This window comes from Phyllostomus discolor, chromosome 11 (genome assembly GCF_004126475.2).
Source record: "Phyllostomus discolor isolate MPI-MPIP mPhyDis1 chromosome 11, mPhyDis1.pri.v3, whole genome shotgun sequence".
NCBI lineage: Eukaryota > Metazoa > Chordata > Mammalia > Chiroptera > Phyllostomidae > Phyllostomus > Phyllostomus discolor.
Genome location: NC_040913.2, coordinates 43,315,587 through 43,341,501, shown reverse-complemented (window position 1 = coordinate 43,341,501; position 25,915 = coordinate 43,315,587). Strand labels below are relative to the sequence as shown.

The following is a 25,915-nucleotide window of genomic DNA, read 5'->3' as shown; positions in this document are numbered from 1 at the left end:
TCAAGCATTTAAAAGTATAATACTCTCAATCAAATGTCATTGTAAAACTTGCCCTGAAAAATTCATTAGAAATGATAAATTCAAGTTACCTGATTTAAAGGACCATTGTTTATATCTGGTGGTTTATTTATATCCTTCATACAAATAATTTCATTTTCATTTAGACTACAGAAGTGCAATGAATTCAGAAGGTCTGGAAGTTCCAAAGAAATTGCAGCTAAATCCTAATTTAAAACAATAACACAATAAATAACACTGTAGGCCAACACTTTTGTTATAGTTCCTATGATATGGGTCCCTATCCAAAAATTGTAAGATCTACTGGTTAATAAATTTTCCAGTTCATAATAGTTAACATATGCAGTTTATCAACCATATCCAATTTTTTTAAAACTCAAAAATAAAATGTACTGAAATTTTTAATACCTGTTATTTCTCTAGCCTTTTAAACATATTAGTATTAAGCTACCAAATTTTTTTACAGGCTACCTCACACATCATGACAATTAGGCATGACAGTTTTTAGCTGCAAATGAAAAACTGCAGTCCTTTAGGCTTAACTGTGAAATTTTTCATACAGGAGTCTTGCCTACAGGTTGTATTTCATTGGAGGTTAAGTTTCGTACTTATAAAATACAAGCCTACTTTTTTGTCTTTCAGCTCTGAAGTATTACGTTAGACTTTAAATGAAGGAAAAGAAAATAGCTTCCCCCTCAACATTTGTCCTTTTATGTAAATATTTACCCAGTTAAAAACTTATTAACGTCCTTGACCCCTCATACTTTCTTTTATGAGTTTATCTGTAACTCTTAAAGAGGAGGTAGAATAAGAGGTAAGTACTTTGGAACACTTCTCTCTTCAGCCTTACATTCCCAGGAGTATGCCCTCTCTTGTGCCTTCTAGGTATTTCCTTCAGGCAAGAGTACAATCAAGACACACACAGCTTTCATTTGTTATCACCTGATATGCATTGTTCACACAGAACCATAGTGTTATTTCTTCTTCTATTAGGACTTAACTGCCACAAAAGGAAACACACAGCAATCACAAATCTTAAGAAACTGAGGTAAAACAAGGCATGCCTACCACATCTCCTGAGCTTCAACCACTCTTCATGTGACTGAAACTTTCTTTTGCTGACCCTAATATCAACTCTCAGTCACTCTATAAATTCCTTCATAAATCAAACAGGCTAAAAATTTTGCATGTTAATATTCTTTTTACAAATTTTATCCTTTAAATTTAGTAATTTGATCTCAGTTTATAATATAAGAATCTGACTGTTGAGGTCAGATTATAAAAACCATGCAAATTAAAAAACAAGTCTTGCACTGGCTGGTGTGGCTCAATGGATTGAGCGCTGGCCTGAGAAGGTCACTGGTTCAATTCCCAGTCAGGGCACATGCCTGCATTGAGGGCCACATCCCCAGTTGGGGGCATGTGAGAGGCAACTGATCAATGTATCTAATGTATCTCTCTCTTCCTCTCTCTCTCTTTCTCACTCCTTTCCCCTCTCTCTGAAAGTAAATGAATAAAATCTTTAAAAAAAAATTAAAAGGTCTTACATTCTACCTTACGCACAGAATGGAGAAAAAGTTAGCTCAGTTTGCAGCCTTCTCAGATAAATGACTTTTGTGGTCTCCTAACCTAAAAGTGCTTTCCATAACAAGAATGCTCAGTGAAAATGCTAACAGTGAAAATGTCCAAAGCACAGTCAAAAGTTGATCTCAAAATGTCACCTTTTACCTTTAAACAGGAATGATAAAAGAGGACTTCAAGTGTAAGTTTTTGGTTAGTAAGGCAAATTTTTCATGGTCTCAAAATTTGTTCCAAATAATCTCTTATAGCCCATTCTAGTTCAATAAACAGACCATACCTGTATGTGAGCAGCATCTGTTTCTTCATTAAAACCTAGAAATGTGACCTGAATAAAAAAGGAATAAAGCTCCATTAATGTGAGTTTTAACATTTTATGTCAGTTAGATTATTGACAACTGAGAAACAGAAAAAAAGCACATTAAGGCATTAAAATACTGACACATATAAATATCAAAACATTATGTTGCACACCTGAAACCGTTTTATGTCAATTAGACCTCAAATAAAGTAAATAAATAAAAATGTTGACTACTTTGGACAAAATGATTAATTTTTTCAAAGAAGGTAGCCCTGGTTGGTGAGGCTCAGTGGATTGAGCACCAGACTGTGAAGCAAAGGGTCACCAGCTCGATTCCCAGTCAGGGCACATGCCTGGGTTGCGGGCCAGGTCCCCAGTAGGGGGTGCACAAGACGCAACCACACACTGATGCTTCTCTCCTTCTCTTTCTCCTTCCCTTCCCCCACTCTCCTAAAACAAAAAACAAACAAACAAACAAAAAAAGAGAGTGACAAAAGTGTTTCACCAAAGATCCGGCTCCATAATGCAGTTCTTCAACCTCCCCCAAATTCACTTCTTCAGCAAGTTCAATCAATTCTACTCCCATCACATATCTCACGTACATCCACTTCTCTCCATTCCCCCTGCCACCACTTCTCATCTGTACTAATACAACCCTCTTCCACCTGATCCCAGTAACTGTCATGTCACCTGCCTGTCGATCAAAAGCCTTCCATGCTTCCAAGTGCAGTCCTAAGGCCCCAAGGCTCTGGATTAACTGCCTTCAATCTTCCCTCTCATTCATTTACACACACAGGCTCCCTTTCTGGGTTTAGAATATATCCAGTACACTTGCCTAAGGGCTTTGCACAGTATTGCCTCCTCACTCTGGATCTCTCTTCCCTGGATGTTTCCATGCCTAGCTCCACCTCATTCTTCAAGATGCAACTTAAATGTCATCTCTTCAGAGAGGCTTTCCCTGAGTAGGTGCTGAAGGTTACCTCCTTTGTGGCTCCCTGTGATTTCATCACTTATTTCCATGAGTGCCCTTATATAGAGATTTCCCTGCAGTAGTTTATATAAATTAAATTTCTAAAGACTAATGATATGAGGAAATATATAATAATAAAAGTAAAAAGGACAAGTTACAGAAAAATGATAAAGAGTATGCCCACAATTTCAGCTTTATTTAAAAAAAAACACACACAGGAAATAACTCTGGAAGGCAATATAAAAACATACAAATGATAATAATTAACTCAAGATGATGGAATTAAAAGTGATTGTATTTTTTCCCACTTTTTTCACTGTGGTTTTTTCCCCCTGCTTCACAAGACTGATAGTCATTTTCTTTTTTTAATAAATTTTTTTATTTATTTAATTTTAGAGGGAAGGGAAGGAGAAAGAGAAGGAGAGAAACATCAATGTGTGGTTGCCTATGAAACACTCCCTACTGAGGACCTGGCCAGCAACCCAGGCATGTGCCCTGACTGGGAATCAAACCAGCAACCCTTTGGTCCACAGGCCATCACTCAATCCACTGAGCCACACCAGCCAAGGCAGTCGTTTTCTTTTCCATGCTTTTGCTATTTATTTTTCTATAAGGAATGTGTATTGCTTTTATAATCTGAAAAAACATTTTTTTTTAATTTATATTCCCTTTGTCTTTGACATCATTGGAAGAAATATTTTCTATTTGAAGACAGAACAGTAAACTGTGTACTAAACAAGCACTGGGACTAAAAATAGGAAATACTTAAATGATAGCAATATGGATAATACTAGAAATTAAGAGAAAATAGCATAACTAAAATATAAAGCAACACACAATATACTTTTAATCTCTTTCCAATGACTCAAAAGCAAGTCAGAATCTAAATTAACCTAATATTTTATTCTAATTTATTAGGGTTATTACTGCACAGAATTGTTCATTTCTAGAGGTCCAAGTAAATTGTTAACCTGTAGTAATTTGTCTCCTCATCTACGAACGAAACTTAAGGCAATACAACTTCTCCCCCACAGTTGTGAGGGTTAATCAGGTAACAAGAAGGAAAGTGCCTACCATATCACAGGCACTCAGTAACAAAGAGACATTCAATTAACAAATTTCCTTCCTTTCCTCGAAAAAATACTTTGTGATATGTACACCCTAAAATGAGACAGAAATTCTTTCTATTCTTTCAAGTTTCCTTTCACTGAATACAAAAAAGAAAGTAAGCTGACTTGGGGCTTTGAAGATGCCAGCAGAGCCTTACATGGCCCACTGATGGACGAAGGCCTTGCCAAGGAATGTGGGCTCGGAAAGGCACAATGTAAGCGGCTGGAGAGACACAGGCTAGAAAACTAGGGCAGAAGGACACAGGAGACTTGTCACACTTGGCAACAACTGAGGAGATTAAGCGTGGCTCAGCTTTATGAAAATAAAGGAAAAAGGAAAAATAAGATAAGAGTCAAGGGCCATAGAAATTGAGCTGATACAAAAACAGTCTCCAGTCAGAGAACACTACAGGCCTGAAAGGCATGCTCATCATCCTATGGAACTGCTTCAAATAGTTTCTCAAGGAATAGGAAAGAAAATCATTCCCAAATATAAGGATAATCAACATTTTATCAGTACACTGATTTCAAAAAATTTTTAATGATCAAATACCTTATTTTTCAGACTCAATAACCTAATACCATATCTCTATTTTGTTTAAGATTTTATTTGTTTATTTGTTTGTTTGTTTTTTACAGAGATAGGAAGGGAGGGAGAAAAAGAGGAAGAGAAACATCAATGTGTGGCTCCCTACTGGGGACTTGGACAAAAACCTAGGCATGTGCCCCAACTGGGAATGGAACCGGCGACCCTTTGGTTCACAGGCCCATGCTCAATCCACGGAGTTACACCAGCTGGGGCCTTATCTCTCTCATCATAGATGTGTTAATGGACTGTGGTTATATTGCAGAATAAAAATACCTTTTTTAGTAATAAATTCAAAGAATGGAGACATTGATGTAGCAAAGAAACAGCTGACAAGTGGTATGTCTTCAAGTAGTAAATATTTTAATTGCAAAATAAACTTATCACTACTTTTTCACTTTGAATCAAAGTACTGAATTTAAACAATCAAGAAAACTAACAATAACCCAAAAAAGATTATAAAAAAGTATGTATTTCATGTTTCACAGTAGAAAACTTCAATATTAAAGTACCAGTTACTGAATATAGCAGGAATCATCTAATCCAGCACCATCTGCCTGACCAATGGCCAATAATGCCTACACATTGAATTAATGTGCTCCTTACAGTGCACTGAGACAGTTATGTTAGTGGGTATTTAAACCAGGCACTTCTCATACACATATTCACATGTAAAAATTTTAGGCATTTTACAACTAGATCATGTAGTTCTATGAAAATACATTGTGCTTTATAAGGAAAGAGTACAGAAGGTATGTCAAACCTTAGTCAAACTGGCATGTTCATCCTGCTTTAAACAGTCTTCTGCTGATACACTGCACAGTTCCTTCTCACTCTGTAATAAAGACTTTATAGACTGGAACACATCTTCACTGAAGCTCTGAAAATAAAAGACATTCTTAACTGAGTTAGTTCTTAGACAAGATAAAAGATCCAGGAGATGTTCTAGTTTTAAATGGAGAGTCAGTAACTCTCCAATTGATAATTCATTTGGTGTATTACTATATCTTTTGATAAATAAGAACTCAATCCAGCTAAGAGGGAAAAAAAGAACCCAGGCATTCACTCTGCTAGAAGACCACAAGGCCCTCACACTCACTGGGTTCATTTACTCTTACCCTACATTAAAACCTAATAGACTGCATAAGTGATTTCTAAGTCATTGGCAGAACAGAAGAAACAATTTATATAAGGAGTGTGATGCTGTGAAAGCTACAGTGAAAGGGATGCTAACAACAGTAATTACTCTATAATAAGGTGGTTATGGAGAAAAACAGACTAAATAACCACAAATAAGACTTTCCAGGGCCATTAAGACAGACATATGATGAGTGTGAGGGAAGGTCTTCCAGATTAGGCAGGAGAGAATGTAAGTACAAAGTACCACAGGTAGGAAAAAGTTACATAAAGAAAATAATACGAATTATAATCAGACATAAGTAGAACATTAATTTCCTTCTACCTAACTGTCCTTCCTCTAATTTGTTGATATGCTCTTCTATTGGAACTATCCTTATTCCCCCATTTTCCCCTGTAGAAATCCTACCCATCCCAAACCTGGGAAGATTTCCCATCTCTTGGTCAGAATAAACCACTCTCAAAGTTCCTACTGTATTTACTGCATATTAAGATCATTTAATTTACATTATAATATAATTACTGTTTTCATTATGTATCTGTCTTTCCTACCCATTAAACCATTGGGTTTAATTATTGAGGCTGGAGACTGTAAAACTGTATTTAACTCATTTTGTTTCCCTACGTTTCAATACCTCACATGCTACAGGGTGGAGAAAAAGTAGGTTTACAGCTATGAGTACAGGTTTATTCTTGTACTGTTATTTGTTAATTACTGTATTCTGTTCCATACAAATAACTGTAAGCCTACTTTTGCCCCATCCTGTATATGAATTCAATAAATGTGTGCTAATTTTAATAAACTGAAAATTAGTGGAAATCTTCAGTCTGAGAGAAGAGATACAAATATTAAATTAAAGCAGTTAAGAAAAATGTAGTTAAATTTGAATGTGAACTATCAATATGAACTCAAGATTCTTTAAATATGTGTACTACACTTTTCCATTGAAGGATTATAGAAGTAATGACCCTCAGTAACAATGAGCATACCCAGCACCCACTTTGGTTTCTAAATACCATGTACCAATAAAAGAGCTAGAGCTTCTTGGAAAATTGGTTAGTTCCAGGTCTGAGATAGAAAAAGTATGAAGTGTGGCTGAAACATCTCACTGTGATGGAATGCAAAACAGTGCTCAGAGACTAACTACCATAGGTCATTTCAAAAGAATACAGAAGCCAACCTGAAGAAATTCCCACCAGCTAACTCAGGACAACTTGGGCAATAAAAGAATAAAAATGGTACTGGATAACAACTAAATTATTTTTAAACCTACAGAAGAGATAGATAAAAGGGTGATTTGGGGAAGAGCGCACCTTTACATAAGAATGCTGGTCAACAAACATAGGCAGATGACAAAATTAGAAAAATCCCATTTTGTAACTCTCCATGTAATTACTGATTTAGGAAAGGAACATCATTGTATACTAATCTACTGGATTAAAAGCTACTTGGGAACAGGATACTCACATTGTCTCACAGAAGCACCCTGCAGATTACTTATTAATTACAAAAGGATTCTGTGTCGTTATCTTGGAGATTATTATAACCTTGACCACTTACCTGGTCAACCCTGGCATCTCCTGACCTGACAGAGTGGAAATACCACATCACCTTTGGGGGTTGCTGCTCTAAACCTAACCACAGATGAACTCCAAATATGGCGATTCTACGAGACAACTGGTCTTGACTTCCAAATATCTGCTATCATGAGAAAAGAATCTCGACCACTCACTGAAAGGGACTAGGAGACTACAAAGACACAATACTCAAATATAGAATATGAACCTCACTTGGATCCTTGATGAGGCAAGGGAAGGGTAAAAGACACTTATTTGAGATGATCAGGGAAATCCGTGTATGGACTGCATGTTAGATGATGTTATTGAATTAATGATTTTTTGAGGAATGGTAATGATGCCGATGTTAAGAGATGCATGCTGACATATCCAGAAGAAGAGTAAAATAATGTCTGCAGCCCCCACTCCCATATGGTTTCAGAAGTTGTGGAGGAGAAACTGTTTCCTGACATGGCTGCTACCAGACCCTGAGCTATTTAGATCCCGGCCAGGACAGAGGCTGTTTCCCATAAATGCCCTCAGAGATTATCTGACTCCCCTGTGCCGCATGCTGTGCTGGTTTCTGGAACAGGTCACTGCCCTGCCTGGACAAGCATAAAAGGCATTTTCCCTTAACCTGGGACCAATCCAGTGTGTTCATCCATCCTGCCCTGTTCTACATAATTCTTTAGTGCCTGCCAAGTATCACGGAGATTATCTACTTCCTCTGGCCACAGCCCCCCAAGATGAGCCTATGTTTCCTTTAATAAACTGTTAACTGCTGAACTGGAGTGGCTTACTTCTTTCTTTGGTCTTTCCCTGCTCTCTGCTTAGAGAGGTAGATTTTTCACTCTGGATTTTTCCTTGGGTCTGCGTGTATGAACAGAAGGGAAGTCTGAATGTATATGTGTGTATGTATGTGTGCACATGTGTATAAACACAGAGATAGGATGATTATGGTAAAACGTTAACTAACACAGTGAATCTAGGTGAAAAAGTATATGTGGAGTTCATTGTACTTTTCTTCCCCCAACTTTTCTGTGAGCTTGAAAATGTTCAAAATTTTAAATGTTTTCATTAATGAGTGGAGGTTTTCAGGCTAAGATATGAACATGAACTCAAAAAAATAAAATTAAAATGAGAAAGCTGAACTTCAACTACCAATATAAACTCATGACTCTAAAAAAGCAATGGGCATTCCTAGTACCTAGATCTTGGTTTCTAAATACTATCCAGGGTTTTTGGAGAAATAGCCAATTCCAGGTCTGAAGTAGGGAAAGCAGAAAGTGAAACCAGGGTCAATCTGCTGTAGCAGAAATCACGGCAGCAATCAAAAGAACAATGAGCCTGAAACAGAAGGACATAGGGACCAGCTGGCAGGGGCTCCCAGGAACCAAGTTTGGGACAATTTGAGCAACATGAAATAAAAAAATTAGTCAATGAATAAATGACTATAAATAAATAAAGGGCTGGAAAATATAGAATTTTTAAAATCCACAAGTCCAAAGCAATAAAAATAAACAAATGAGGGGAAATAAAGTTAGTTGCCACCATCGCAGGTGACTAGTCCACTAAATTATTACTCTGAAAGTTGGTACTAAAGGGCATTTACCTCGCCTTTATAAGGGATATTATGGTTCATCTAAGGTTAATAGAGAAAGCTTTTCTTTAAAAAAGAATTGTCAGCTAATAAATGTAAAGACAGAGAGAGGAAATTAGGAAAATCACCATTTTGCAACTTCAGGAAATAACAAATTCAGGAAAGGGCTATCAAGAAATGCCAAAAATATCAGATGAAAGGTTGTTAGGAAAAAAAACAAGATATATGTACACAACCAAGTATCATCCCATACATTATCAGCTAACTAAAAACTATAAAATGGACAGCTCTGACAGACTTACTACCTTACTCAATTGATTAATATTAGCATTGTTGATCACAGGAAAACCTGAAATTCTGTCCTCATACCACCCTATAATGTATTCTTGCCAAATATATTTAACCTGAACCTAATTAATCCTTTATACCTAATTTTAAATCTGTATAAAATATAGAAGAGAGAGAAACGTTAGATAGCATTATGAGAAAACAACCAGACAAATCCACAATGTGGATCACTGCACAAAACACCGACCTAGCCTGTTCAAGAAGTCAGCCTTCAAGGTATTTCAAAGAGAAAAAAAGGGGGGAGGAAGAAGGGAGGATTCTTCCATGCCGACAGTACTCTCATGGACATGACGAACATTCCTGAAAACGTCAGGATTCTCTGTAAGAAGTGTGGCAAGCACCACACTACAAAGTGACACAGTACAAGAAATATAAGACCCCACATTGACACAGTTCAAGAAGGGCAAGGATTCTCTGAATACCCAGGGAAAGCAGCATTCTGACAGAAAGAGTAGTCATGGTGGGCATACTAAGCCAATTTCCCAGAAAAAGGATAAAATTATAAAAGAATTTTGCACAGGTTTGAATGCGTTGAGCCCAACTGCAGTTCTAAGAGAATACTAGCTTCAAGAGATACAAGCATTTTACACAATGGAATACTACTCAGCCGTAAAAAAAAAAAAAAAAAAAGAAGAAGAAAATCTTACCCTTTGTGACAGTATAAGGAGAACCTGGAGAACATTATGCTAAGAGAAATAAGCCAGTCAGAGAAAGACAAACACCGTATGATTTCACTCATATGTTTGTTCACTCATATCTAATGAACAAACTGAACTAACAAGGAAAATAGAGACAGATTCATAAATAGCAGGATGACAGTTAAGGGGGGTGGTGAGGTGAGGGAGTAGAGAGACTGAGCAAAAAGAAAAAAGGACTCATGGACATCAGTGTGGTGATTTCAGGGAGGGTGAGGAGTTGGGGTGGGCATAAGGGGACTAAATAGTAAGGGAAAAAATACAAATTTAAAAAAAAGGGTACTAAATGGTACGGGAAAAAATACAAATTAAAAAAAGAGAGAGAGCATTGGCTGGTATGGCTCAGTGGATTGAGTGCCAGCCTGCAAAACAAAGCACCGTCAGTTTGATTCCCAGTCAGGGCACATGCCTGAGTTATAGGCCAGGTTCCCAGTAGGGGGTGCACAAGAGGCAACCACACACTGATGTTCCTCCCTCTCTTTCTCCCTCCCTTTTCTTCTCTAAAATTAAATAAGTAAAATCTTTAAAAAGAAAAAGAGATGTAAGCATTGTGAACTGGGAGAATATAAGAAGAAAAAAGGCCTCATGATCCAGTTGTAAGCTGCAGTTTTTGTTTTACTATGAAGGAAAAGTCTTCAGGTTGTTTACTGTTAAAAAATTAAATAATTTTTTAAATTTTACAAATAAATGAAAAGAGAAGAAATTTTCAGACCAAAGAAATGTAAACATGCCATAACTATCAAATGCAACTTAAGGCCTAGGAGTTTAAACGAATCCAAAATAGGAGCTGGAAGGGGGAAATCTATAAAAGACATTTTAGAGGTAATAAAGGAAATCTGAATATGGCTGGGTATGATATATAAGGGGATTATATTTAATTTTTTAGATGTAATGATGGTATTATTATGTGGGAAGATGTTATTTTGGGAGAAGCATGCTCAAGTGTTCAGGGGTGAAGAGATACTAAGAGTTTAACTTTCAAATACTTCTGCCAAATAGTAAAACACAAACACACACTAAATAACACAAAATATTAACAACTGTTGAACACTAGTATTTGGTATGCAGACTTATGTCTTGGTGTACTATGCTTTTAAATTTTCAATATGCTTGAAATTTTTCATAATAAAATTTTTTTTAAAAAATAGAGTAGAAAGTATAACTCTCTTTGATTTTCCCAACACTTGGTATGTACCTCTACTTTTAACACAAAGTAAAAAAAAATCTAGAGAATTCAACAACACCTTTCATTTTCCACATAAGCCATTAGGAAGTATTTTTGGCATTCAGCCATACCAGGAAAAGGGATCAAAAGCAGTGTAAGTGTAGGCATAACACACACATACATAAATAGTGTATGGTATTTAGATTCACATACTTTTATCTAAAAGAATGTCCAAGTATTCAAGTGAATTCAAAGCAAACCTTTACTGTGTGCCTAATATGGATAATGAGCTGAATAACAAAAGACATTAAAATAGTAGTACGAAACTTGAGCTGTGGCCTAATTCCTTATCTCAGGAATGTATTGGTAAATTCGAGTCAAACAGGTATTATGCTGAAAGAACAAGGTCATTAGCTTATTACTACATTTTGTGTGTATAATTATTAATATAAAGCAATCAGTACAACTTGATTATTAATTTAAAGCTACAGGCCCTGTTGCTAATATGAAAAATACATAATATTCTATAGTGTACAGAAAATAGAAAGTTGCTCAATACTGATTATCTAATACCTAGCATAGGACCTGACCCATAATAAACACTCAAATTTACATTTGCTGAATGAATAAGGGGAAAGCACCAACAGAGAGGTGAAAGTGGCTGAGTGCCCATAAAGGCAGAAGGTGGAAACCCTCTAACACACCTGGACAGCAATGCCCCTGGCAAAGTGGACATAAGCAGTGTGCTCTGTGCTGGCACAGACGTCTTGAGAGGAGAGCAGGGCAAGACTGGTGACACTGCTACAGGGTAAATTAGCCACCAAAATGCCACATGCCTTCAGTCCTTCTATCCCCAGGGAAAGAAGACATGGATGGATGGATGAATGGATGGATGGATGGTAATAGTTTGGGGCAGAACTAAAGGTATATAAGAAAATTTACACCTGATACTCATATTGCTAAAAATAAGATAGAAAACTATCTGCTGAGAAGAAATGGGGAGACACTGTGATCTTTATGAAACAAGATTCATTGTCTTCATGATTTCCTATCACTATTGTCACTATTCCAATCTTTGCAGCATTTTAATGTTACTAATTTTAATGAGATTAATTTAAAAACAGTATCATAGCTGCTTTAACAAAAAGAAAGATCATCATTTTTACTAAAACTATCACAAAGAGCAGTCTAATATAGAGAACTTACTTTTCTGACAGGTGCTCTAGTCTTCATGTGGATGTTTCTGAAAGTCTGGAAGGTCGCCATAACTATATTGCTGTTGTATGTATTAATGAAGAGTTAATCTATAAAACACGTAAAGAACACATATTAAAAGAAAACAACTTATGAACTTGAGTGACTTAGTCACTAAACAGACATTTTAAAAAATAAAAACAAAAATTCTGAACCATAAAAATTTATTTAGTAAACCAACATGAATCCTTGAAAAATGTGTTAATATTGGTGGCTTAATAAGATACTAAATTATTATGAAAATCTTCTTTTTAAGTTCAATATTATTAGTAGTAGTATATTATTAGTAAGTAGTTTATACTTAAGCTCACTGTCCTTGTTATTGCAAATAAGAGTTTTGAAAACCTCAATAAAAATATTTGAGAAACTTTTTAAATCTAAAATACAGAATATCACAAAAAGATTCCCAGCCTTCTTGTCTCCCAAAAGTCACTCTGTCTCTACAGCAACTGTGAATGCTCTATACATTCTTACTTCTTGGGCAGGAAAGTTTGATAATATATAAATAAAAATGTGAAATCTGTACATTTCAAATTAAAATCAGATAAACAAAAACAAATTCCTTATACAGTAATCTTAACAGCATACCAATGATTAGAGTTCAAAATACATCCAAGTTTAATGATGAACAGTACTTAAAACACATGCACACACATACGCCTTAGGAGAACCTCTAAGTCTTAACTTTTTATCAATACTTTAATAAAATACCGTTGAGAGCTGAAATCAACTCAGCATTAACCACTCAATATCAACATTTGACCACAGTAACTTGTTCGCTCATTCAAAATGTACTTGCATTACATGCTATTGGTACAGGGGAGAACAAGGCAGGGAAATGTTTTATTATAGTGAAAGGTGGGAATGGGAATTGAATTCTAAATCATTAAATAACAAAAAATTTGACTCAATAAAGGTTTAAGAAATGGTATAGTTTCAATCAAACAGGTCTTATAGACATTTTAAGACCTAGGAGAAATTTTAAGAACATTTGATTATAACATAAATTTTTTTATTATAAAGAAATTTTTATAGAAAACAAAACTTCAATCTAGAAGTGGAAAAAATCACTGAATTTTAGTGGAGTTCTAATTTTACATTCTCATATTATAGAGATAAAACCGAAGTGTGTGTGCACATGCACGCCTTCCTGTAGAGATTACTAGATTCTAATTTTTAGACAAAGAATTACGATGGTATACTATCCTGAGTTAGATAAATCGTAGTGGTTTCTCTAACGATAAAATTTGACCAATGACGGGAACTGAAGAAGTATAGTACAGTAAGAAAAACAATAGAGGTCCCAACAGGGCAAGATAAAGAATGATACATCAGGATTCAGAAAAGTACCATTTCTGTCCCTGTTTTACCTCTCATTAGCTTTGTTTCCTCTAGGTAAACTGCAATCATCTCTGGATCTATTTCCTCAATATATACTTGTGTTACCTGACTTACCTGGCAAGTTTATTGTAAGAATCAAATGGAAAATAATTTATATGAGGTAGTTTAGAAACTATGAAAGATATGTAAAAGAAAAATTAAAATACTTACTTATGGAGCAAAATGAACAAGAGGACCAAAATTATCAAAACAAAATGTTGCCCTAAACAAGTGGCTCCATTGGTTGGAGCATCATCCTGTACACCAAAAAGTTGTGGGTTCAGTCCCCCATCGGGGCATGGTGTGTATGTCTCTCTTTTCCTCCCTCTCTCTCCTTCCTTCTCTCCCTCTCTCCAATCAATAAATGCATTGGATGAGGATTTTTTTTTAAGTATAAATGTAAAGATTTATATGGCCAAAGCAAATAAATAATCCTTTTATTTGTCCCAGGAGCCTACTCACTCTCTCCCCCCGCCCCCGCCCCCGCCCCAGAGTTCTCTTCAATTGCCAGAAGTTCTTAAGAGGCAAACAGACTTGCTTCAAACTTCATATAAAACATAATACAGAGGTCGACACAAGGGTTCCAGAAAAGCAAAACTCTCAAACTCAGCACCTGAGCAAATTGACACCGATTTTCTGGAGGGCAATTTTGAAATGCATGTCGTAACACTGAAAATATTCCTCCCCTATGACACAGCAATTCTACCTTTGGGACTCACCAAAGGAAACAATGATTCTGGAGCATTAAGATTCTAACTAAAATTTAGAAAGCTCCAGGTGCTTTGCTAAGAGTATTACATCAACATCTCACTTAAGCCTCAGGACTGGCATAGTAGTACTCCAAGTTTATAATGAGAATAACAGGCAAGGGGATATTAAGCAATTTATCCAGGTCTACACAGCAAGCAGTAGAGCTAAGACTCAAATCCAAATTGTCAAACTAATATCTAGATCTGTAACCACTCCTCTATAGTGTATAAAGGTATGAAAAGCTGTCTATCACACTTTATAAGAGAGAAAAATAAGCACTCAAGATGCCAGAAAAAGGAGAGTAACTAAATAGCCTAGAGTGCATTCCTAAGATAGCAATGGCAGCCATTTAAAAACAATGCTAAAGGTCAGACACACAAAGCATCTTTACTTTCTCTGACTCTTGTAAGGGTGGAGCTGAGAAAAGAGATGGGAAAAAGCTATCACCTTTGCAGCTGCTGGCTAATATGAGCAAAGATTAAACACTAACTCACTGGAGGCTTCACGGGGAAAGAAAGTGACCAATTATCTAGATGAGCTGCTCACCTGAAGGTTGCCACATCATGCACCTGACAAAGAAAGAGTTCCAAGGAGCTTGCTGGGAGGTCTGGATGATCCTAGACAATGTCCTGGATTTGACATCTCTAAGTACCCCAGTTCACTTTACCTACAACATTCCTCAATAGACGACCTAGATAGACTACTCTTTTCAAAGCAAATAGAATCCAATAGGGACCCATGAAAGAACATTTTTTAAATAAGTAAAACCAATATAAGAAGGAATAAACTAAAGAAAGAAAAAAATCCAGACAAATATAATCATGCCACCCAAAACTCACATTATTTATTTTCAGTATACTACCTCAGAATTTATATTAATAAAAAAGAAACTAAATTTAATTCCACATCTACACTTTGTTTCACTCACTGAAGAAAAATACATCTACTGAACTCTACTCCATCACTTTGTGTTTAACTTAAAACCATTATCTCACAAAGGAAAAAAAAATGACCGGAGAATATCTATGCAGTGGTCCAAAAAAGTGAATCCCACATGAGATTAAATGACCTGTACTTCTGGTACAGCAAAGAAAAGAAAATCACTTTTGGAATTGATGCAAAGACAGATGGGGAAAAAGGAGCAAAGCAGGTTTCTTCACCATCTCAAATAATTAGAGAGAATGGAGTTTTAGACAGATTTCACAAAAGGAACAAAAATACAGTACTTTCCCCTAGGACATATTTGTATTATAATAAACTTTTCACTTAATGCTTTTTGGCTTTCTGACCTATTCTGGGTGAATAAAACAAGAGTCCTAAACAGGAAAACTAAGTGTGTTTCTCTATAGACAAAGAAACGAAAGTAAACCTAGATCTTTTTTTTTAAAAAAGCAGATCAGAGACAAGAAGGTACAGATGAACACAGCAAGCAAGTCAAAAGTGAGCTTCTAGAGCTCAGGAAAACCACAGGATATAAAAACAATGCTATGACATCCCTTAGAAGCAGCAAAAAAGCAAAATAGATATTGCTGAAAACACCAAACACCAATAAAGTTTTAAGAAATATCACAAAATGCAAAAGAAAACAAAGCAATTAAAGAAGCAACTCTAAAGGGTACAGAAAACAGAGGGATAGGACGCTCAATAAATTACACCTAGCCTTCAAGCCAGCAATTTCACGTTTTATCCTACATATACACTCACACAAAAGTCATGTATATGTGAAAGTAAAAGAATATTCATTAAAACAAAATAAGACAAAACACTAAAAATAATCTAGAAGCCCATCAATTCAAATAAACTATAATATATTTATATGGCTATTACCCAGTTGTTGGAAAGAAATGGATCAATACATATTGATATGACAGCATGTCCACAAAATATTAATAGAAAAAGCAAGTTACAGAACAGTGTAAATAGTGTGCACTCTACTTGTGATTTAAAAAAAACTGCAGACACAACTGACACACCCATGTGTATGTCTGCACACACGTCTAGGAAATATGACAGATACAAACTAAATTCATGATAGTGGTCACTCGTGAAAACCAAATTTTTTTTTATAAAATGTCATATAATATTGGAAGATGATAGGTTATTAAATAAAAAAGCAGGTTCCAGCATGTTCACATTATCCCTATTTTGTATAAAATCTGCATCACTACATGTGTGTATTTATATGTTATATAAAAAAGAACATACTACATGGGTATAGACATTGGTTTTATCTGGGTATATATGTGTTTTATTTTTCTGAGTGTGCAGTTTTTTATAGTAAGAAAAAAATATTTCCCAAGTCTTTCCTCCTCTCCTCTGGACTAAGAAATGTTTGAGACACCATTATCTATTTCTTGACCTTTTCATAGCATGAGTTAACCAAGCCAAGGAGTCTCTGAAACACCTTCCTAGTCTTCCATCAACAATATTGTCCTATCTTTCTCTTCCTGCTGCACTGGTTCTCAAATATCAGTACACATAAGCAGCAGCTTACTTCTAACATCTTCCCTCACCCCCGAAGATCCAGACTCAGGAGGTCTACATAGAAAAGAGAAATCTTTATTTTTAACAAGTACCCTGTGTTTTTTCTGATTGAGAAACATCTGTCTCTCTCTCTAGCCATTACATTATTCACCTTCCCTAAATTCTTTCATACTTTGTTATTTAAATACTAATATTTTATGACCTCCAACCTTATCTTCTTTGGTATTCATTCTTTTTAGTTTTCTGAGGATATTTTATCTCTACTGGTTTTTACTATGCAAGTAACTCTCTAAATATGTTTCTCTTCAACTCACTTATTGCACCTTAGTTTCAAGTTCTTATGTTCAATTTTCTTTTAGGCACTTCTGACTAAATATCCCAATTACTCCAAAATTAGTATGTTCAAAAACTGAATGAAACTTTCCCTCTAAACAATCTCCTCCTGTATTCTCTGCATCATGAAGAGTCAGTAAACCAATTGAGCCAGTAAACCAAGCTAGAAACTGACCTTTCCCTCAATCCCTACAGACCACCACATCCAGTAAATCACAAGTCCTGACCCATCGTCCTCCTAAATGTCCCTCACATCCACACTTTCTTGCATCAGCTGAACTGATACTGACTCTTCAATGCATCAGTTCAAGGGCCTCCGTCCTTGAGGAAGGCTTGGCTCATGTCCTTGCCCAAACAGGAGCACCTCCTTTACGTTCCCAAAGTGGTCTGTCCTTTATTCTTCTGGTATCACTGTTTGCATGCTTCCCTCCTATTGTGAGTTCACTGAGGACCAAAGTGTTTTACTGTATTTGTATTCTGACACAGAATATATAAATAAAAAACATATTGGATGCAATTAATGAACATCAGACTAGAAACTGCAGGAGAAAAGTCCAAAGACATAGCAACAGAAACTATCCACAATGAAGCACAGTGAGAAGAAACTTAAACACCAACAGCAGCAACGGCAGCAATGAGTCACTTCAAAAGGTACTGGAGTCCCAAAGTGTGAGGGCAACATAGAAAGACAAAATAATACAGAATTTCCAAATTTGATGAAACCATCAAATGAGTGGTCCAAGGAAGATCAATAAACCCTGGGAAGAATACACATTAAAAAAAAAACCCACACCAACACACATCAAAATTAAATTACTAAAAACCAGTGTTAAAGAGGAAAATCTTTTTTCTGTCTTTTTTGGGTTTTTTACTTATTTTATTGTTGTTCAATTACAGTTGTCTGCATTTTCCCCTAAGAGGAAAATCTTCAAAACAATCAGTACCAATTACATGCAGAGGAACAATGAAGGACAGCAAACTTCTTGTCAGAAACTATGCAAGCCATAAAATAAGTCCACAGAAATGGAGGCTGAAAAGTTGGGTTCCCAAAATTAAGCAGACTTTAGAAATTCTAAAATACACTCTGGCTGGCGTAGCTCAGTGGATTGAGCACGGGCTGCAAACCAAAGTGTTGCAGGTTCGATTCCCAGCCAGGGCACATGCCTGGGTTGCAGGCCACAACCCCCAGCAACCGCACATTGATGTTTCTCTCTCTCTCCCTCCCTCCCTTCCCTCTCTAAAAATAAATAAATAAAATCTTTAAAAAAAAAGAAATTCTAAAATACAAGCAGAAGTAAAAAAAGGGTCCACCAATTCACTGGAGACCAGATTCTTACTGGCAGATAACCCGTACTGCAAAGTTTCAGTTCCTCCTACCGATCAAGTGTGTCTGTGGCTGGGGACTAAGGTAATGTTTACACATAATACTGATGAAGCTCAGGCATTGCTGGAAAAGAATTTATCGACTGCCACAAAGAATCCTGATTCTCTTGAGGAAGACCTTGACTTTCTTCGAGATCAATTTACTACCAAAGAAGTCAACATGGCCAGTGTTTATAACTGGGACATAAAATGAAAAAACAAAGATGATTCTACCAAGAACAAAGCATAACGCTGGCAACAAAAAATGCGGTTCAGTTTTCCAAACACGTTCTTTTAAATACTCCACAATATATCCTTAAAGGTTGACATAACTTTGAATGATTTTTTTAACAGTAAAAATGATACTTAAAACTTTAAGAAAAGATTAAAAAAAGACAATAGATAACATCTTTAATAGAAAAGAACAAAATCTAACCCAATGAAAAAATCCATACCCAATGAAAACATCTTTCAAAATGAAAGCAAAATAAATTTATTCAAACCAAAAAATAATGTGATAGTTCATCACCAGAACCACCACTAGAATACATATCTGTTAAAAGAAATTCTTCAGGCAAAAGAAAAAACAATACCAGTCAGAAATTTAGAATTAACTGAAGGAATCAAGTAGCTAAAAGGTAGTTTAAGAGATATTTTATCTGTTTAAAATCCCTTTTAAAAGTAACCATTTAAACTAAAATTAAGAGCAATGTATTATAGGGTTTACAACACATATATTGAAGCAAAATGTATGAAAAAATAACACGAAGGATATGGTGGGTTGTAGATGCACAAACACTGCTGAGAGTTCCTACATTGTAAGAGAAGTGATGCTGACAAAGTTATCTTGTAGAGCCCAAAGCAACCACTAAAAACATAAAACAAAATAATACCTAATAAGCAAACCGTGGCATAGAGGTGATGCTACCCCCTTTTTGCAAGTGACAAAGCTAAGGCTCACCTTCACAGGACTGCTCTAAGAATGCAATGAAATAATACAAAGGGTGGGGCACAAGTTGTTCATATGGGAAATAATAAATAATAATACAACAAATTCTGCGTTTGACGCACTCACAACTGTAAACCTACTTTTGCCCCACGTTGTATGTAAAACCAGTACATATAACACAATAGAAATTCAAATGCTAGCTCCTTCCTTGAGTACAGACCTGCTGTTTGACTTATAAAGCTATCACAGCTATTGGTTACTACTTTTCAATCCTGAATCAATAACATTCCTGCATTCACAATATACATTTTGTTTGTACCTCTACAGGAGTCCTCAATCTCAACATTATGGACTTTTTGGGTCAGACAATTTTTTGTTGTGGAGACTCTCCAATGCATTGTTGAACATTTAGCAGCATCCTTGGCCTCTACCCACTAGGTGCCAGTAGCACTAAAAACATCCCCAAACATCACCAAATATCTGAGGGGCCTGAGGCAAGAAACACAATTGCCATTGCTCTATTTTGACATTTGAGACTAAGGTGCCTAAGTAACAGTTATATTTACATTGTTACAATTTCATGCATGCACGGAATTGTAAATACTAACAACATTCAACTCTAAGTAACAGTGATTGGGAGACAGCAGTGAAAAATCCCTGTTCTCATGGAGCTTACACTCTAGGGCCATGCCTTATTCATCTCAGCATTCCCCAAAGGCCTTACCCATAATAATACATAAACATATATTTACAAGTTGAACCAGCTGTAAGGCAAAGGCAAATTTCATCAAGGAGATGAATTTCTGAGGAGTGTTTGGTGGGAAGAGTGATATCTTTAAAGATAAAATAGTCTGGGACACCTACCTAATGACTTGCTGAAAAATTAATGCAAGGATATTTGTTCTGCCACCTTTGTTTTCTCAAAGAAAGAGAAAATGGAGAAAAGTTACTGATCTTACTACATTCTAGGTTGGAATCTACTTCTAAAGTATGTCTGAATCTTGCCAGTAATTGATATTTAAATAATAACATGGGTCTAATTGAGAAAGCACTAAGTGTGAACTGCTATGACTCCAGAACTTCCTGTACTGCAACAATAAACACAACTATAAAAAGAAAAAAGAATTTAAATCTTAAGGCTGGCTTTCAACATGAATATTCTGCCTAGAAGTTGAAATCATGTTATTAATCTTATTTTCCCCATCTACAAGCTTACTTTTAACCAAACAATAAGGTCAGAATTTTAACTGAAGAACACATTTCTCTTAATCAGTGACATCTATGACTCCTTGACTTAAAAGAGTTTATTGCTGAAAAGTATTTAAGCAGCTCTTGCAAATAGTAATAAGGCTCTATCCTAAGCTGCCAGTAGCAGGGATGAATGCACAGATCTGCTCTGTAGATGTTCCAGTGCTTGGGACAAAAACAAACATTCTAGAAGCCTGTGCAGAACCTATTAACTGATAAGATACAAAAGGCATAAAAAAAAAAAGAAAAGTTTCCAAGCCTGAGGAGCTGGAAGGAAAGTTGAACCTTTGCCAATTACATGGTAACTGAAAGATAGTGTTTGATGTCAATATAATATCCTAAATAATACACAATCTATTGGAGTGGTCAGAACTAGAGACGTTACTTGAGGAATCACCTGCATACACAGAGTTTGAAAGCTGATCCCAGAGACTGGGAAAGAAGAGAGGATCAGAGACAATCTAAGGGGACAACCATAATAAAGATTCCTAGACAGGTAAACAAAGAACCACACATAAATAGGAGTGTGAAAAACAGGCAAGTAGATTTGTAAGAATTTAATGTCATTAAAGGAAAGATGCAGTTTTTAGTATGGAGTGGTCATCACTAGAATTCTAAACTACTGAGGGCAGAAATGACATTCTTTCATCTCTGAATGCTGTAGAAGCCCCTATCACAATACCTCCCAAAATATGTGCTCAGTAATAATATATATATCCTTACATAATGCCAGCCAGGCACTGTTTAAATGCTGTTAAACAGAATTCATATTTCTCACAGCGGAAGTTACTGTTATCATACCCATTTTGCGTCTAAGGAAAATGAGGCACAAATCAGTTACATATTGTCCTAACTCACACACCTAGGAGACTCTGTCCAGAGAACACTGCTGTGAGCAAGTTCAATGCAGTACTAAGAGAAAAACTTAAAACTGCAGTGCATTAAATATACCAGAGATACCCTTCATTTCCTCCTTGCCTACACCTCTTTCTTAAAAAACTTTCAGTACCCACTCTAAAAAAGTACCAACTGTGAGACACACTTAAGTCTCCTCTCCATCCATTTTCCCATTCCCATCTTCCTTCCCCCTCAGCTAACGGACTAGAAGTGGGTAACCAACTGGGTTCTCTCTTCAGAAATTCAGGATTAAGATATAAAGGTATTTGTTGAGAACTGCAATATCAAAGTGAGTCTGGTGTTAGCACCATGACAAATCAAAGTTTCATGCAAACCAAAGTTGTGGGGAAGTAGAAACCAAGATCTTTAAAGAGAGGGACATCTGGAAAAAAAAAAAGAAAAACTAGAACAGAAATGAAGAGAGTACAGAGTAAAAGAGAAATGAGTAGCAGAGACGTAAGGGCACGTATTTTCCAGAGAAAAACTGGAAGACTAAACCCCTGAAGATTTTCTGGTTCCCAAAACACTGAGTCTTAATGCAATAACTTCAAAGGTGTTCCTCCAACTGTCTGACAAATACCTTTTTTAAGTCAGTCAATTCGAGTGCGTTTCTGCTCCTTGCAGCCAAATAATCCTCAAGCCTTAATTAAAAGAGGTCAAAGAAAAACACTGAGAAAGCAGCTACTTTGTGCTTCACAATAACTTTTTAGGTGCTTTAACTCTCTTTTCAGGGTGAGGAGAAAGAGGCTCAGCAATATTAACAGATCTGCCAGATTCCAAAGCCCAAACTCGTTGCAATATACCTCATTTTCACTCAAGTAAAAATCCTCTCTGTTTCACGCCACTACATCATTTCTTATTTCTCCCCATGTTAACTTTTCTCCTTTTATCATTCCAAGTTTCTAATGTATATATACAGGGTGAGGCTTACAGTTTACAGTAGGTTTACAGTTGTGAGTATGCAAAACAGTTTATTCTTGTGTTATCATTTTCCATACAAACAACAGTAAACCTACCTTTGCCCACCCTGTATTTCAAATGTCTTAACTTCTAGTAAATAGTTTTAAATAAATTGAACTTTTATATACAAAAAGGGCAGAATGAGCACATATGGATCTGTTTGGTCTGTCTTTAAACTAATAATTTTCTTTCCTTTCCCCACTTCACCAGTTTATACACCCTTAACTCCAGCCCAGGCCCAGCTGTTCCTTTCTCCTGACCTGCCCCCACCGCTTGTTCCCTCCTAGTGATTTTCTTACTAGAAGGCAGGTGACTTGACAGAAAAAGAGCAAATTCAGCTTACCTAAATAATTATCCTACCCAAAGTTACTTCTATTACTTTTCAAGGACAAAACAACTAATACTTATATCCTAAAAGCCTGACACCCTCGCCAAAAGGTTTAGAGACCAGCCAAAAAAATTGTTTTTCTATTCTTGAAAATCAGTTTGCCAATACAGAATGGGAAGAAACTTTTTTTTAATATAGATGAATCTCTTTTTCCCATTACTCAAAAAAATATTTCCTAAGTTTTTCACATTTTCTCCAAGTATAAACAGAACTCCACTATTTTTAAGTGAAAACTTCCCTTAAACAATAATGTATCATCTGACTGGGTTTGATTCCCTTTTCCAGGCACTAAGTTCCTAGAATTAAAATACATATAATAGGTACAGATATACATATTAAATAAACTCCTTATAGCCTCTCAAGGCAAAGGGCTTCAGCTTCTAGACTTACCCCAGGAGTTCAGAAGCTGGCGAATCTCTGGTTCAGGGTCTTTGGCATGCCCCATATCCTCAACGACTGGGACAAATCACACTAGCCCTTATCAATAATGCAGTTACGTGGGTACACACACTAATCACAAGTTACCAGTCTGGCTTAGAATCCCATTTGTTCTGACTACCCTACATTCTTTAATCTCTCATAAACTGCTGTTTACAGTTACAACTAAGGGTGAAATTCACTGTCAACCCTTACATCAGTGCTGCTAGGAAGAACATAAAAAGTATGAAAACCAGACACTACTTGAAAAAACGGTGACTGTGTGTTTAAAAAGATTCAATAAATTGCACCATTTTAAATGTCACTAATCATACTGGGAACTGTGCTTCCATTTCCTCTAAAATGGTAAACAAGACGTTAAAAGCATCTTTGCATTATTGAGAAGTCTTTATTTTCTGAGTATTTCCATACATAACAAAATCAGTATCAATCACTGTAACATCTCTAACGAAGCCAAAAAACACTCACATGTTTTAAAAGGTACTGAATAATTACAAAGCTGAGAAGAGAACCAGAATTTTTCACTCGCGTTACCGCTAAGGCCGTTAGATGCCTCAGCAATATTTCTCATCCTGCAATTTCCTTAACATCTTAAGATAAATCACCTTCAGCTTAATAAGCTTTTAGAGGACAGGGTAAGCAGTAGAAAAGAGTTGTTACCAAATCATACCACGGTGGTAGTTTAGATTCTATTCCCATAGTCATTTTGCGAACGTTTTTCCGACTTTCGGTCACGTTTCATAAGCTTTTTTTTTTTTAATAAAGCAGTTTAGGTGCCTGAAATAACAGACGATATATCCACTCCATTCAGATATTGGATGGCCAGCATTTAAGCCATTAATAGCCTTAGAGAAAATACAGATTTCAACACTCGGAGGAGCTGCTTGACGCCTTCCGTTTCTGTCACAGACTTGAGTTGCGCCTGGTTGCAGCGCCCAAGAGTTCTGACAGTGAAGGATGCTGCTGTTCCGGGACAAAGTGCGACGTCCTCTCCCTCCAGCACACTCCCCCGGGCAGGCACCACGAACGCAAAATAGGCACACGCCCCACCACCCACCAGGGGAACACGGCTCAACTAAACTTGTCGTTGAGAGGCACTGCAGCTTCCTGGCCACACTCCCGGACCCGGGAAGACTCGGCTCGATCCCCTGAACACCCCCGCCCCCTGGCCCAAGGCTTCCTCCCTCTGCCCCGCTCCTCCGGTCTTCCTCCCATAGCCAACGAAGACGCAGTTCTACGCAGCCCCGAAGTCAGAGCAAGGACTGCAGGCAGGCGGAGGGCTGGGGTCCCGGAACTGGGCCGCTCCATCCATCGCGGCCCCACACCCTGCCGCCACCCGCAGCTTACGCCACGAGAAGATCCGCACTCGGCTCACCTGAGGACCACAGCCTCCACAGCTCAAAGGCATATCACCAGCCGGCAACGACCAGGCGCGCGAGCTGCAGAGTAGGCGAGCGCCCCACCCGCACTGGCCCCGGGCCCACCCCACCCTCCCCGCCCCGCGGCCCGCCCCCGCCCAGCACCCCCCTCCCCGGCTTCCGCCGCAGCTGCAGCCCGCAACACTACCTAGCCCCCACGCTTCCCACCCACTCTCGCGAGAAGAACTCCGTGACCAAGCCCGCGTAAAAGTGGGTGGGTTTATTGAAAAGCAAAGAAAGAAAATGATAAATCTTCCCACGTGCTCCACGGCAGCACGCGGAGTGGACCCTCGCGTCACGTGACCCGGAGGCGGCCTCTTCATTGGCCAGAACCCGCACAGCCGTGGGAGCTTTAAACTCGAGGCTGACCTACGAACCTGCGGCGAACGTCTTGCGCGCTTCCTGATCCGTTTCCTCGGAAACCACTTAACCCTTTCCTCTGGCAAAATACCAATCCTTGTCTTGCTGAGCAGGTCTGGTTTCAGGCTCTGTCTCCTTTCCTTCGACCTTAGTCTTACCCTTTAGGGTCCGAGGGAGTCCTTGGCTACAGACAAGCTTTGCTCTCTTCTGATTTCCCGGACCCTTTCCAAAGGGGCACCCGCACCAAATCTGAGCGCTCGCGTAAGGCTCATCCTTTCCGGGTGGCTCCGCCCCTGCTCAGCATCTCTAAGGAGGACCACTCCGCGCACTTGTCCTACGGCCCATCTAAACCTCCACAAGGAATCTCTGGGCCCTAATGCTCACCCGGACATCTTTACGCGGCCTTGGAGTTGGGAAGTAAAAGCATTGGTCACCGAGAAAGCAAACCCTAGATTAAAAAGCTAGTGTGTGATTATTTCCACTTAGAATCGTAAGTCGAGTTGTAGTCTCCTCAGTAAAAAAGACATTTTTAAGAGTATCCTCGTTATGAGTTCTGCCCTCTCGGGAGACCGGCAGGGAAGAAAGGGTGTGTTCATATGTTCATTTGCTCAGCAAATGTTTGTTGAGTTC

General features: G+C 37.4%; 1 protein-coding gene across 1 annotated transcript in view; it reads right to left on the bottom strand.

Moving 5' to 3' along the window:
- AKAP11 (A-kinase anchoring protein 11) overlaps positions 1–24,985 on the bottom strand; it is a 54,989-nt gene extending 30,004 nt beyond the window's left edge. The window contains exons 1-5 of the mRNA XM_028527051.2: positions 24,883–24,985; positions 12,271–12,379; positions 5,326–5,442; positions 1,877–1,924; positions 90–224 (exon numbers count right to left, since the gene is read on the bottom strand). Coding sequence (XP_028382852.1) covers positions 90–224; positions 1,877–1,924; positions 5,326–5,442; positions 12,271–12,330 — 360 coding nt within the window. The 5' untranslated portion in view covers positions 12,331–12,379; positions 24,883–24,985. The remainder of the gene's footprint in view (positions 1–89; positions 225–1,876; positions 1,925–5,325; positions 5,443–12,270; positions 12,380–24,882) is intronic.
- Between the last annotated feature and the right edge of the window lie 930 nt (positions 24,986–25,915).